This window comes from Lissotriton helveticus, chromosome 8 (genome assembly GCF_964261635.1).
Source record: "Lissotriton helveticus chromosome 8, aLisHel1.1, whole genome shotgun sequence".
Taxonomy (NCBI): domain Eukaryota; kingdom Metazoa; phylum Chordata; class Amphibia; order Caudata; family Salamandridae; genus Lissotriton; species Lissotriton helveticus.
This window is the reverse complement of record NC_136069.1, coordinates 424,225,288-424,241,328: the sequence shown is the minus strand read 5'-3', so window position 1 is coordinate 424,241,328 and position 16,041 is coordinate 424,225,288. Positions and strand designations below refer to the sequence as shown.

Genomic DNA, 16,041 nt, shown 5'->3' with positions numbered 1-16,041 from the left:
GCCCAGGGCAGTGGTCGTCGCCGTGGCCCGAGTGGAATGAGCCCTCAATCCAACAGGGGGCACCTTCTTAGCCAAGGAGTAACACGCCTGGATACACAAGATGATCCACCGAGAGATGGTCCGCTTGTGCGCCGCCTTTCCCTTCTTAGTGCCCACGTAACCAACAAAGAGTTGGTCATCCACCCGGAACTGGCGTGTGCGATACAGATAGTAAGAGAGCGCACGTTTTGGGTCCAGGCGGTGGAGCCTCTCTTCCTCTTCCGAGGGATGCGGAGGCAGAAAGAAGGTGGGCAAGGGTATGGACTGCCCGATGTGGAAGGCCATGACAACCTTGGGCAGCAAAGAGGGTCTTGTCCGCAACACAACCTTGCCCGGATGGACAGAGAGGAAAGGAGGTGTGGAAGAAAGAGCCTGGAGCTCACTCACACTCCTGGCAGAGGTGATGGCAACCAGGAAAGCAGTCTTCAAAGTAAGAAGACGGAGAGGACAGTTATGGAGCGGCTCAAAGGGAGCACACATTAGGTAAGTAAAAACAAGGTTCAAGTCCCACTGGGGCATCACGAAAGGAACAGGAGGGAACATGTGTGTGATGCCCTTCAAAAACCTATTTACAATAGGGGACTTGAACAAAGAAGGCTGATCAGGTAGCCTTAAGAAGGCGGAAAGGGCAGAAAGGTACCCCTTGATAGTGCCCAGAGCAGAGCTCTGCTGGGCAAGAGAAAGAAGGAAGAGGAGAACCTCAGAAAGGGGGGCAGAGAGTGGATCCACAGCCTTTGCTGTGCACCATGCCACAAATCAGTTCCACCGGCAGGCGTATACCGACTTTGTGGAGGGACGCCTGGCTGCCAGAATGACATTACAGACTTCAGGAGGCAAGTCAAATGGCCTCAACTGTCGCCGCTCAATCTCCAAGCTTGTAGGTGGAGACTGGACAGGTTGGGGTGGAGGACCGTCCCCTGCTGCTGCGACAGAAGGTCCTCCCAAACAGAGGCAGACGAATCGGGGGATTGACTGACATGCTGAGTAGCTCGGGATACCAGTATCTTCGTGCCCAGTCCGGAGCCACAAGGATAACCTGGGCCCGGTCGCGCCTAATCTTCTTCAGCACTCCGGGCAGAAGTGGTATAGGCGGAAAGGTGTACAATAGACCACAACTCCACTCGCAACGAAAACCGTCTCCAAGCGAGTGCCGCCTTGGAAATTCCAATGCGCAGAACTGATGACATTGCGCATTCTCTTCTGTGGCGAATAGATCTAACCAAGGCTCTCCCCACTGCTGAAAGAGACCTTGCGCCACATCCGCGTTCAGACGCCATTCGTGATCCATCATGCACCGACGGCTGAGTTCGTCCGCCCTGGCGTTCAGAGAGCCTGCCAGGTGTTGAACCACCAGGGTCATGCCCTGATGTTCCAGAGGCGCAGAGCCTCCTGGCAAAGGGTCCACAACCCCACCCCGCCCTGTTTGTTGCAGTACCACATGGCGGTGGTGTTGTCCGTGAACACCTGCACTACACTCCCCCGAACAGAGGGGAGGAATGCCTTGAGTGCTAGACGAATTGCCCGCAGCTCCAAAAGGTTGATATGGAGCCGGGACTCCGCCGGAGACCACAGGCCTCTGATCTCCGCCTCTCCCATGTGGCTTCCCCAGCCCTGGAGGGACGCGTCCGTCACAACTACATGCTCCGGTTGGGGAAGGGAGAGGGATCTGCCGCTGACCCAATCGCGGTCCGTGAGCCACCACTGCAGCTGTCTCGCAGTGCCCTCCGAGATCAAGACATGGTCGGAAAGGTTGCCCTGATGCTGGGCCCACTGAAACTTCAGGTCCCACTGCAGAGCCCGCATCCGCCACCGGGCGTAATGCACCAGAAGGATGCAGGAGGCCATCAGCCCCAGAAGCTGCAGCGTCAACCTGACCGAGACCCGGGATAAAGGCTGAAAGAGAGGAATCAGAGCCTGAATATCCCGGGAGGATAACCCCGAAACTGCGCCGAGTCTAGAACCGCTCCGATGAAGAGGAGCCTCTGAGAGGGGCACAGGTGTGACTTCGGCACATTGATGGAGAACCCCAGCTGGTGCAGGAGATCTGCCGTAGTCTGGAGGTGGCTGGCGACTGTTTGGGGCGAGTTCGCCTTCAACAACCAGTCGTCGAGGTAGGGGAAGACTGAAATCCCTAACCTGCACAGATGAGCCGCGACCACAGCTATCACTTTCGTGAACACCCGTGGGGCGCTGGTAAGGCCGAAGGGGAGCATGGTAAACTGAAAGTGCTCGTGGCCTACCGTGAACTGCAGGTAGCGCCGGTGGGCCGGCAGGACGGGGATATGGAAATAAGCATCCTGCAAGTCCAACGCTACCATCCAGTCTCCTGGGTCCAGGGCAGCCAAGACTTGAGCCAGTGTCAGCATTTTGAACTTCTCCTTCCCGAGGAAGCCGTTGACGTTCCGTAGGTCCAAGATAGGGCGTAGGCCTCCTTTGCCCTTCTTGGGTACCAGAAAGTAGTGGGAGTAGCAACCACACCCTACTTCTGGCCCAAGAACGTGCTCGATGGCCCCCTTGGCCAGGAGGGCCGTAACTTCCTCCTGCAGAAGTCGCAAATGATCCCCCGATACACAGTGGTTCTGCGGTGGCATGGCTGGAGGAGTTGCCTCGAAGGGGAGGGAGTAGCCCCTTCGGACGATTTGCATCACCCACCTGTCCGATGTGACAGTGCGCCAGTGGAGGAGGTGATGGCGAACCCTGCCCCCCACTGGCGACACATGGGCCTGAAAGCACGGACTAGGAGGGTTTTGAGGCGGATGCTGCGGGGGAAGGTGTGGCTGTCCTCGCCGTTGTCCCTGACCGCCGCCACGGCGGTTTCCACTGCTGCCACCACGTTGGGTATTACTCTGCGGTGCGCAGCTGGCAGCATGTGTGGGTACACCCCTTCCTTGGCCACAAAGGATCGAAAGGCACCCGATTCTCGGCCTTCCACAAGGACTTGGCCGAGTTTAGCCCGTACCTCCAACGGGCATTCTGGCAGCACGTCCGTGACCATATCCCACAGGGAGTGGGTGTAACGGCCCAAGAGGCATGCGGTGTTGGAAGACCTCAGTCCCAGACTCAGGGAGGAGAATACCTTCTTGCCGTATTGCTCATACCTCTTGGATTCCCTGTCAGACGGAGCCGTCGGAAATGCAGTCTGGGAATTCTAAGCCTGAGTAACCAGGCTCTCGGGGGTGGGGTGGGTGGACAGGAAACAAGGGTCGCCCGGGGTCGGGCGGTGGTGTCTGGCCACGTTCCTATCTACCGCGAACCTGTAGCGGGCCTGGACCAAGTGACCAAAAGAACGTGGGTCAAGGCTTCATTAAACGGCAGCAGAGGCTCAGCCAAGCTTGACTGCGGTTTAAGGACCTCAGTGAGGAGGTTAGTCCTCACGGCCGCGACGCGGAGCTCAAGGCCCAAGGCCTTGGCTGCCCGCGTCAGCACCACACTGTAGGCATCCCTCTCCTCCGTAGCCACGGTAGGAGGTGAGACAAAACCAGTTTCCGGCGAGGTATCCAGACCACTGGCAGCCCCAATCCACCTGTCCAGTCCTCCTGGGACTGACACTACCGTGTCAGAGGGTCCTCAGACCCCTCCCAATTCTCCTCATCACCCATCTCCTGATATTCAGGGGTGTCAAAGGATGGGGCCGGTTCATTGAAGTAAAAGTCTCCAAACGGCGTCGAAAGCGGCGCCCAGCGGCGCCGTTCCGGTGCCGGAACCGGAGCGAGGGAGGCATCGGGGACAGCGCCGACCGAAGACGGCGCCGGGAGTGACACCCGAGGGACCGGCGACGGGGAGGTTGTTAGGTCAACCGGCGACGACCCGGATACGGATACAGTGGGGGCCTGCGGTGCCGGGGCCGAAGCACCCAACGGCGTCGGGTTCGAAGCCCCCGACACGCTAGGGCCCCCAGACGGGTCCGCTGGGCCCGAAGGCGCCGCGGAGCCCGCCGGTGGAGTGACGGACCTCATGGCCATGAGGAACCGCTCGATATCCTCCGGCATCGCGCGCTGCCCAGGGACCGGACAGTATGGGGCCGGACGCGACGCCCGCGACTCCGATGGAGCCGCGTGGGCGGTGTCATTCGAACCCCCGGGAGCGTCGGGGGGAGTCGGAAGAGCGATGACGTCTCTTCGACTTCTTGTGCTTACCCGACGACTTCGACCCCGAGGAGTGATGTCCACTCCCGGAGCTATGATGGCTCAGCTCCCTGCGACCGGTCCCTCGACCTCCGTCCGGACCGAGACCTCTCGCGGCGCGGGGCCGACTGCCGGAGTTCGAGTCGCTTGCGGGACCGCTCCTGCCTAGCTTTCGAAGTTAGGGCCATGCAGTCGGAACAGGTCTTGACGTCATGGTCGACGCCGAGACAGTGGAGACACCGACGGTGAGGGTCGGTGACCGACATCAGTCGGTCGCAGTCCTCACAGGGCTTAAAACCTGGCATCCCTTTCGGTTCCTTTCAGAGTCGAAGACACGAAAAATGATCAAAAGGGATCAAAAAAGTTTAGTCAAAAAAATGACTAAGGTACCACTTTTTCCGGATCTGCGCTGCTGGCGCGGAAAAAAGAAGAACTGACGTCAGCACGCGGAGGCGGCGTCTAAGTACTCCGACGACGTCATCACGGCGCCCACGACGCCGAAGACGGACTCTGAGCCGCAGACGACGCCTACCGACGCGCAAGGGTACTGCTACGCAAAAAAATTCCGGATCCAGTCTGACGCCTGGGGATATTCTAAGGTAAGGAATCGATCACTAACGTGTCTCTTTCAGATGCACCCGGCGGCGTCGGAGCCGAAGCACTCGACCCGCCAGGCCCTCCAGCCGGGACCGTTAGGCCCGAAGGTGCCACAGAACCCGGCTGAGGAGGGAGGGACCTCATGGCCATGAGGTACCGCTCGACCTCGTCCGGCGTTGCATCGTGCCCAGGGACCTGCAGGTGTGGGGCAGGATGCGGCGCCTGCGACTCCGTCGAAACCGCGTGGGTGGTGTCACCCGAATACCCGGCCGTGTGGTGCGAGCGTCGGGGTGGGTCGGAGGAACGATGACGTCGCTCCGACCGCTCATGCCTCTTACCTCAGGAAGATCCCGACGACCGATGCAGACTCCCGGAGCTACGAGGACTTCGACTCCGCGACCGGTCCTTCGACCTCCTGTGGGACCGGGACCTGGAACGGCGCGGGGCCGACTGCCGGAGCTCCAGTCGCTTGCGGGACCGCTCCCGCCCAGCCTTCGACGTCAGGGCCCGGCAGTCGGGGCAGGTGCGGTCGTGGTGGTCGAGGCCTAGACACTGAAGGCACCGGCGATGGGGGTCGGTAACCGACATCAGTCGTTCGCACCTGGAGCAAGGTTTGAAACAGGGCATCCCTACCGGCACCGTAGGAGTCGAGAGACTCGAGAAAGAGATGATCAAAAAGATCAAAAAGTTTAGTCAAAAAGTGACTAAGGGGTAGAGCTTCTCCGGATCTGCGCTAGCTGGCGCGGAAAAAAGAACTGACGTCAGCGCGCTAAGGCGGTGTCTAAGTACTCCGACGACGTCATTCCGGCGCCAGCGACGCCGACGACGGACCCGCGGACGACACCTGCCGGCGCGCAGGGGTATTGCTACGCAAAATTTTCCGGATCCAGTCTGACGCCTGGGGATATTCTAAGGTAAGGAATCTATCACAAACGTGTCTCTTTCAGATATATATGCAAGACCATTTGGTAATTAGGAAAATTGACTACTGTTTTCCTGATTTTGGTCAACTGTATCTAGGGTGAACAGGCGTAAAGATGGAGTATCCTCTTTTATACAATAGCTGCGTTTGTATTTGATCTCATTAGGAAACCTAGACAGGGTTGAGCGATCGCAATAAAGTGTCTTGGACAGAAATTCCAAACAGGTTAGGCTTATGCCAAAAGGATAGATCCTCTCTCTTACCCACTCTCCCGTCTTATTTTTTCCCCTATATCTTTGAGAAAGTTAAGCGTACACTAATGGTATAAGTTTCATTCTTGAGATTGCAACATAGTCTTTAGCCAGGCTGGACTTGGACTGCTTCCATCATGGACACTGTACCACATGGTAGTCAGATTGAGGGTTTCTTTGTTATATATTTTGCTAACAACCCAACAGGTGACTTCAGAAAACAACTCAAGGCTCAACTATTCCACAAATACCAAAACAAATAGAATTTGATAGCCTCTGCTGACCAAGCAAATGTTTGATGCCGTTGGCAATCATGGAACATTTTTCACACACAACCTCTGTACTCTGCTTGTGTCATCACCAGACCAGAGGGAAATGCATCAAACTTTTGGCTGTTTAGTTCTGAATTACATTACAAAGCCTGTTGAAACCAGACAATCTTGAAATATTCTATCAGGAGATACAATGTTTATCAATGGCATTGTGCATATTGTGTGATAAAACAATACATTGTTTTATTTCTTAATACTGGCTTCTGTATTATTCTTTTTGGTAGTGTTTATGCTCTAAAAATAATCCAATAGAACATATGAAGGCTTAAAAGTATTGCCTCTAAGGGCAGACCTTTCCTCCACTTTTTATTGATGATGAAACTTGCAAGCAGCGCCTCGCAAATAGCGTTCTCAATACACCCTAGTGCTAAAGAAACATCAGTATTGGATGCAGAAATAAACTCTCATATGAGGTGCTGGGGGGTGCTGGGATAGGCAATCTATTTGGTAAATAGGAAACATCACAGAAAACGTACAATTCTCTTCAATACTGAGCACAACTTACTTGGCAGACGATATGACCACAGAATGCTTATCAGAATTGAGTATTTTTGCAAGATGAGCAGCAACAGAATCTTCATAGGCAGAGATCTGCACCTGCACAATAAAAGATAGAAAAGCTCGGTTTAACAATAAATTGAAAGTAGAAACAACTTTCTTTTCAGATTAAAGTCATTCATACAAAACATTTGTTAAACAAAAACTTACAAAAAATGTTTCTACTCACTTTACAAATGGTGAATCTAGTTTTAAAAATGCACATTTCTTTCAAATCACTTGTGCACTTCTTTTGAGTATCTAGTGGACATTTTTGGAACTATGCTCTCTACTCCTCTTACTTCCCGCCATACTGTTGTGCATGTAAAGAAGCTAGTTAAGTTTAAAGTGTCTTGCAAAGTTTTCTCAACAGACTTCCCATGTGTCTACCAGTCTAAAGAAATACTTAAGTGACTGAGAAGAAGCTAATTGGACTGAGCAGTGACCATACTTCCTAATGTACATTTCATTTTTTCTGGCAAATTAATTGTCACATTCTTTTTCAAATGTTTTAATATCATTTGCTTGTTTTGCCGTCATATGAAAGCATTCTTTTTTTCATGAGTATTCTTATAATTTATTCATCTTCCCGATAATTTAATAAAAATTCCAACCCAGTTTCTATACAATTCAGCTCAGATCGTTTGTCTTTATTTGTTAAGGGCTTTACATTAGTGAGTAATATCTTCATTACACACCAGAATTGAAACTCAACGAATGTTGTGTATCTAATTACATGTCCCTGCGCCTTACGTTATGTAGGCATGACCACTCGCAAAATTAAACAACGTATTTGTGAGCATCGGAACAATATTAGATGCAAAAAAATAACAATGAAGCTGAGTCGACATTTCCTGTCAAACAATCACACTACCAATGATATGAGATGGACTATTATTGAAGCTATCTCTGGTTCCACCAATATCACCAGCAGGTTGTTTGAAAAAGAACAACGTTGGATTTATCGCCTGGGCACCCATATAGTTGGGTTGAACGATGACATCCCGTGGAACACAGTACTGAGATAAAGAGTGGGCACAAAAACTCCTGAATGCATACCATCGTTTGTGTTAACTTAGTTTCTCCGTTCTTAGCAATGCGCTGCCAAATTGGGGTCCAACGATAACATTTTTGTTCACTCCTTCTCCCCTTGTCGCCCCCTTGGATATGTCTTTGTATCCTCATGAAGCCCAGCTATGGCCTCATCATCTCATCTTGTCATCTTATTTTGGCATCTTAAACCCTTTTGAACATTTTTCTCCGTGTTCGCCTCATAGGAACACACTGGTTGCTATGGGAACATGTGTCCCCTGGGTCCCATTGGCCGATGCAATCCAAGCCTCTGTTCCAGTAAGATTGACGCTCCCACGCGCCAGACCGGCGCGTTCCAAGCCTCGATCGGGTGTAACCACGCCCACCCGGAAGCATACGGAATGACGAGTGATTGCTTTTAAACACATCCACCGGCCCCGCTCTTCATCGTCGGGGTCCGGTTTAGAGGAGAAGCTAGGTGTTTAAGCGGGTGGCGAGCGTTGAGGGCGTGAGTTCCTGGTCACACTCCCGTACAACGCGATCGACATAAACGAGCTAAGTACATCTAACCGATTGTCTGTAAACCTCTCCCTTCTTCCTACAGGGTGTGGCAGGTACGCTCCTACCCCCCTCCCGAGACCCATGGTGCAGTTAGCGCCATAAACCAAAGTGAGATAACGGTTTTATTTTATGAACTGTTCGGTGGGTCACTGACCTTTGGTCCATTAATCCTCCCTATGGAGTTTTTTCGTCTAGATTTTAATTCCCCTCCTGCTTTTTAGCGTTACGTAGCACTTATTAGACACTCCACTTCCCAGACCTAGTGGTATCATCCTTATAAGGTTATATGGATGGTGATAACTTTAGTGTATTTGATGACACTAATCCTGCCACAGTTTGGAGCACTCTGGACAAACTATTTGACCTATACCTACCATTAATTGTGTGTATGTCTTTTATGTTTGTCTGTGTTTGTTTCCTCTACAGGTGCAGAAACACTCCTAATTCAGGAGTTTTTTTGAATGAGCTAATAGCTCTTCTTTTGCACTTTTTTATCTTTTCACTTTCACGTCCCCAGGTCAGGGTGGATGATTAGAGAGTCCACACCGCCGGGGTTCACACTAGTCCTGACGAATGCCCAGGTAAATTAACACCACTATTAAGGCTGAAACATGTTGACTGATTTAATATATCTGAATTAAACCAAACCATTACCTTTGGCAGTAAATTCAGACACATAGGAACTCTTTTAATTGTGTCGTAGGGATCTACTAATTAAAGTTTTTTTGAGATACTCTTTAGACACTTTTTATTTGTATTCCTCACTGCACGCCCATTCACACAACCAGCTCCGCAGTCTTCTGGCGTCGTAGCACACCAAAGAGGCATTAGGTCCCTGCGGTGGGGCCCGATGATGAAGCATGACACTGACTAGGTCGGTGTGTGAGGGCTTTCTTTTCCACCCGAATTGGGTGTTCGAATCCTTCTCTGTGGCTATTGAGATACATGTAACCTCTCTTCTTTTGTTTATACACCAGAATTCCATCCAGCCGCCCTCCCAAACAAACGCACACAGACACGTGCTCCCATCCAACTGCATATAAAACACATTACGACCTCTTTTGCTCCTTAACCACCCTTTGACTCTTAATGGAATACGCTTACACTGTTGGAAGTTAACAGTTTATGTCCTTGGAGTCAGAAACTCTGTTATGTACTGTGCCCTGACAAGGCACTATGCCACCTGAAGGCCTTTTGAAGATCGGTCAGAGCAGTGAAGAGTTGATAGAATAAGAGATCCCATACCTTCCTAAAATACAAATAGTAGATGTTTCTAAGATCAGAGGGCAGAGTGTCTCACATTAAAGGCGCTAAGACTTACAGGGTATGACTTCCCAACATTATCTTGCAAAATCTGAGAACGCACAAAAGACTCTGCGAGGACCAACAAAGATCTGACAGGAGGTAATCGGATAATTCAATTTACAAGGAATCAATGATTTGTGACAAAAAAAAGAAGGGTAAACCAAGCGCAGTGCCTTAAAGTTGACTAACGTCTCAAAGGGAAGCAAATGTAGAACTTTCAGGATCGAGTGGGAGAGCAGAAATGGAGTGCAGCTACCAGCAAGGGAGCTGCTCGATTTTGAAAGAACTTAAGGCGATCAACCTAAGATGGCTTCATGCTTAAATAAGTGCTATTACAATGAATGAACCTGGTGCCACTGATTGCCAAATTTCTAAAATAGTATCACACTGGTTAGTTTCAGAAAGCCAATGTAGAATATGATGAAGTAAAGATCAGAATGAAGTAACTGCAGTGACCTAACTGATCATCTGAAAGGAGGCGTCAAACTTAACCGCAAGATATTTAACAGTGTGTGATAGTTCGAAGGAAAGGCTAAAATGAGGGGACCCAGAGGAAGGGTGCCAGTGAGTTGTGTGGCTAGCCGTGATAAAAAAAATATCGGATTTGTGTGTGCTCAACTTGAGACACTGAGTACACAATCACTCTTTAACCACCAAGAGGTAACACTTCAAGGTAAAAACATGAGGTATGATGGCTCAATCTGAACAGATTTACAAATGGAGGCCGTATGATCAAATAAGAGAAGATGGCGCTTTGACTAAAGGTTAAATACATTCTAAGCCACAGGTAGATCTGCTAAGAGGAGAAGTAAATCAACCAAAGGTTTCTCTTTGATCGGTGCTGGCAAGGAATGAAACAAACCTGTTTGCTCTACCTGGCATACCTTCATTATTCAGCCACTTCAGTAGGAACTTTTGACAGTGCCAAATGCTGCTGAAAGGTGTAATACAATCAGCGCTGTACTCTGAAGACACCAGCAGCTAGGTTTAGACCATCCAACAGCAAAATAGTGACTGTCTTCTTACTGTGGCTAGTACAAAAACCCACAGGTTTATAACTGGGGAGACGTTAAGCATGCCAACCCCCAGGCGTTATGACCATCTACTAATAAACAGTCAATTGGAAACTGATGCTAACAAACGGGCAGGAAGGGTTTCAAGTTATCATCCATGATACAGTTTTTCAGAGTATTTGTGATAAAGATTAGCCATGTATTTTCCTGTCTCAGTCTTTGCCACTGATTCTAGGCTTCTATGTTTTTTAGCCAAAGTGCATCACTCATCAATCATGAATACACATAGTAAAGGAGCTATCAAATGTCTGCCCCTCACATGGATGGCAATTATGGCCAGTAAATAATAGGAGAAAGCAGGTGCCTTTGAAGGTTAATCACCAAGAGAAATACAGAGCCTAAAGCACTGCAAAAGTATTGACGAGCAGAACGTGTTTTTTATTAATAAATAAAATGCAAGCAATAATGTTCTTACACATATCATAGAAATTTGATTAAATGTTATTGCCAGTATGCACTTGGAGAGGAAACGCTTTCACTCATTCGCTTGCTTATGAACCATAATTTGAAAATATTTCAGAAATACTGTACAAGTTTCATGAACCATATCAATAAAAAAGAATCAATGCTGTAGATCATACATCTTTAAGACACAACACCCTCATTCAGATGAGAATTAGAATACAGAGGTGGGAATCAGTAATTCCAGGATGTGGGAATACAGCAGTATTCCAATTTGCATAAAGAGTGTTCTCTAAGAAATGGGGAATTACCATGCAAATCAACATTACTGCACATAATCCCTGTGGTAATTCCTATTTTTTTAACACTTTTCCACCTGAAGATTTCAAGAACATTTGCGTGAGGGTTGAGATCAGGAAAGCTGTATTTTTTTGCATGCCCCGTAATGCCAGGTTAATGTTGGAATAGTACCAAAAAGCAATTCTAAGAACATGTGTTTTTAATGCACTTATTTGTATGTTCTTGACAAGTTGGGGCTAGAAGCAGATGCAATAATGTATTGCTTTGGTTCACACAATGCAGAGTAGTGCAAATAGCACACAAAAGGCTAATTATAAAAATGACTTCAATGTTTCGCAAAGCATTCAGCCTAAGAAAATGATACACAGAGCGACAATTTAAAAAGTTTAGCAAGCCAAGGAAACACGGGTGGAGCAATAGGCACCCTTTGGTATAAAGCAAAACAGCACATTGCCTTGTGACATAACTCATGCCACTGGCTACCACTGAGCACCTGCTCTTTTATTCGATGCCAATCTCTTTGGTACACTTAGTACCTTGCTCGTTAGGCAATGAATTAGGACTGACAAAGTATCCTGCCCTCTGAGTGTTTCCACTCCTCTACCGTGAAGCTTCTGTTCTCCAAGAGAGCATCCTCCTCATCCTTGGGAGGCATATAAAACCGAGCAGCAAAAGCCCAGTTTACTCAACTCCCTTATTGTTTCTTTCAATGCAGCATTTGTTTTACTGAATGTCTTAATGGTTACAAAACAGTCCAAACAAGAGCCACTTCATGCTTAGTTTTAATGTATAACAGAGAACGAGGTATCAATATTAAATTATCACTCAAATGATCAAAATCTTTTTAATGAGGAAAACAAATCAGGGAGCTGTCAAATGTAATCCCTACCGCCTCCTTTAAGTAGGGTACCTAAAAACTGCCTTGGGGTAGCTTTAAATATGGATGTGATGCACTGTGGACAGATGACCTAGAATACTCCTGCCAAAAAGTGAAGATTGCTCAGTATACATTTAGCATGCTCCTAGTTGACTCTTCTAATTGACAACATTTGTTGGCTTGGAATAGTTGCTCCTTAATGTAAAAATACAGATATCCACAGGGAAATTGTAAACGTATCAATGAAATATAGACACTAAGAATGTAGTTCAAAGACATTTGACCGTAGCCGTCTTTATATGAAGTAATAATATATTTAAAAGAGGCCTTTGAATTTGAATTACTGCCATGCTAATCTTCATGTCCTGAAGAAGGCTACTGGGCTCAGCATACTCGGTGGGTATTTTCCATCACTCAGTTATTTCACATACCCTGTATATTACAGCACATCATTTCTCACAATCTGGTTCTTAGTAGCAGAGAGAACAAATATTTCTCATAATTTCTACTCTCATAACTTGAAAAATGTCAAAGTCTGTTGCTTTGTAAAATTGCAATTTTAAGAAATGATAACATTGTTACATAAACACATATTCACATGTATTTATGGTTTTCCCCAAGTTAAAGAATAGTCTGGGAATATGTTACGTCCTCATATGGCTTCCTCATTCCAGTTCTTCTTTGCGAAGTGAATTCACCTTGCTAAGGAGGTGAAACACTTGGCAACATGGAAGCAATCAGAGCTTTTGTCCAAGACTCTGCCTCCACTTAGCAAGGAGAAGGAGGGACCATAGCTGGTTGATGTTATTGTGGGCTTTGCGTTATATATAAGGACAGATGTACCTTCTAAAAGAAAAGGGGGAGCTTCACTTAACATTCATGTGGTTTCATCACCTGCAACGACTTTCCTGTCTAGGGACAGGCTGGTAGGCCTTTTGACAGATTTCATTGCAGAGATCCTTACACACCAGGGGAATCTGAGAAAGAGGGCTAGGAAAAAGACTAAATTGGTTATACCTCATCCCTCACTTCCTTCTAACTAACGAAACCTAAATTCTCTTTCATCGTGGGTTTTCCCAGCAGTCAGAGAATTCAAAGGGGTCGAAGCAGTTGCCTCTTCGCTAGACCCGAAGTAGAATTTTAACTAGAAAGGGCATGCTGGCCCTTAGTACGTACATCTGAACTAAAGTGGACCTGATGTCAGAGCTCCCAGTCCTTCCAGGCATCATCAGTTTACACCTTCATAATGGAAAGGAAATGAATAAGGTGGAAACTCCAGTATGGATGACATTTCTACATGACACAACCTTTCTGCACTCTGAGATATGAAAATGGGACTGTAAGGTGGACCGTATTCTGCAGAGCATACTTTTTCAACATAATTTCCTGGATGATATGACAGGCCAGGGCTTTAAAGAAAACACACACAGTCAATTGTTCGCAAGGAATAGTAAGCATTCTTCTACCTACAAGCCTGCCAGGCGCTATTCTTACCTACCGGTCACCAAGAGGAGTTCACAGCTGAGACGTTTCTCAGTAAGTGATGGGACATTTTCTTGACGAGCATTCCAGCCAAGGGACCAGGTACAGCTCACTTTAGAAGTAGCCTTAAGCCTATGACACTATCCTATTGGAGTCCTGCGATAATACTTAAAGCTTCAGATATGGGGCAGACTGCTTCATTTCTGAAACACATGGTAGAGCCTCAGTGTTGGACTATGGATGATGCAGGCTTATGTAGGTTTTGTTTTGATCATGTATCATATTTTGTTTACCAGTGTACTATGTATAGCTGCATGAAGGTCACAATTCATTTTCAGTTTTGTGATAGATGTTGCAAGTGATCTGCAAAGATAAACAATACCTGAGCAAATCTGCCTCAGTCCTTTGTGACTTCAGAACACAGAGGATCCCATACAACCAGACTAGTTCTGGCTCAGTCAGAGATTCTTGGACTATTGAAAACAGAGACTTAAGGGTTAAGAAGAATAAGTGGGGTCAAGGAGTCCCATGTCTTTCTCATACTTAAGACTTCCGAGGGTACTGAATGATCCTCAAGGTGGGTCAAAAATTATGCCACAGAAATCCATTTCAAGATGGATTCCCTGATCTCCTTGGACCAGGAGGCTACCAGAAGACATAGTGCATACTATGGTTGGATGAAGTTCACTAGAAATTCTACATTTCATAATCATCAACCACCAATTAATTTTTTGCAGTATGGCCTGTGAATCAACGCACCCTAGGTGTTTTCACCAGGGTGCTGTCCCATTAGTGGGTACATCCATCACGAGGAGTGGAAGGATCAGTGCCCACTCTAACTTGTTGGTTCACTCTTCATTTCTAGCTGGACTGAGATGGATTCAAGATCACTCAGAATATCTCTCTGTTGATATTCTTCCTGGATTTTCAGTTTATGCAGGTCAATCCAGGATGTGCCTGGGCAGAATTCCTGTCAAAAAAATCAACAGAGATACTCTGATGGTATGCGAGTGATCCCATGATGAAGCAGAAAGCATCAAGGGTGATATGGCAGGTCACCTTTCCTATGTTAACCCTTGCAACCTTTTGGTTTGTTCTTTTTCTGTTCCTAACAGGATGCATTAATCTGGGGCACTAGTGAGATCTTGGAGGGCACTAGTCTGGGACACAAGCCTGGTGTATACTCAGATGGTAGAAACCCTATTCCCAGTATTTCAAGGCTCTGGTGCCAATGACTGAAGTGACGTACAATACCGGTAGAGGTGGATAGAAAGATAACACCGTACCCAGAGGGTTTTATTGTTCCTTCCTGCTACTTTGCTTCTCATGAGGCGACAGAGGTCTCTGGTTAACAAAGGGTGGCTACCCTTACAAACAATCCTCTCCAGTGTCACTGGACAAGGCACGCTGCTCTTGAAACTTGAAATATTTGTGGGTTGGGTCTTAGGCATTAGGGCTTGTTTTTGAGAATGTGCAATTAAATGCACAAGCCTAAAAGGACATACTTGATACAGAGTTACCTTTTCTCAAATGTGGTGGTGGGAAAAGAGTAATCGGAAAAGACTCGGAGGTTTTCAATATTGGCAATCCACTTTCAGGGGTTGTACAACATAGAAGCTGAATGTGTGAGATGAATCGTTGCATTGTCTTCGGGGTTCTCTTCTGCCATTGGAGAGGTTTGCTTCAGCCTATTTGCCATACAAGATATAGTCTACTACCCCATTTTGCATATGTTTCCAGGTGGTGGATTTTCCCCCTTTTCAGGGTCCTAGTGTAGGCTCTGTGCTAGTGGGCAGCTCTGGTAGTGGTTATTTACCAGTGGTGGGGAATGGTTTGGTTTCATTTACTCATTCAGATATCAGTGATGGGGGAGAGGATATCACCAGTCTTCCTGACAGTTCTCAACTTTCCCCTCTTGTTCATGTAGGCCAGACAGAAGCTTCCTCAGTCATGTTGGAAATTAAAATATTATGCCCTCAGGGGCAGGGCTTATCCAAAGGAGTGACTTCAGCAGAACAAGCATGTACAAGATCCTCCAAACTCGATTTTCACAACCATCACAGGGCCTTTTTCATAACTTGGTGTGTATATAGCGCGTATCACTGCTGCAATGGCAACCCAGTTTGGTCTTGAGGTTTTGAAAGATCTTTTTTAGTTTATAGTCTCTTCCCTCGGCTCTTGCCTAGGACCTTTACAAGATAATGATT

At 47.5% G+C, this 16,041-nt stretch overlaps 1 protein-coding gene across 3 annotated transcripts in view; it reads right to left on the bottom strand.

Moving 5' to 3' along the window:
• Nucleotides 1-16,041, bottom strand: part of DGKH (diacylglycerol kinase eta) — a 681,607-nt gene that overhangs the window by 223,395 nt on the left and 442,171 nt on the right. For all 3 annotated transcript variants that reach the window (XM_078657279.1, XM_078657278.1, XM_078657277.1), the window contains exon 13: nt 6,771-6,862. In XM_078657279.1, coding sequence (XP_078513405.1) covers nt 6,771-6,862 — 92 coding nt within the window. The remainder of the gene's footprint in view (nt 1-6,770; nt 6,863-16,041) is intronic.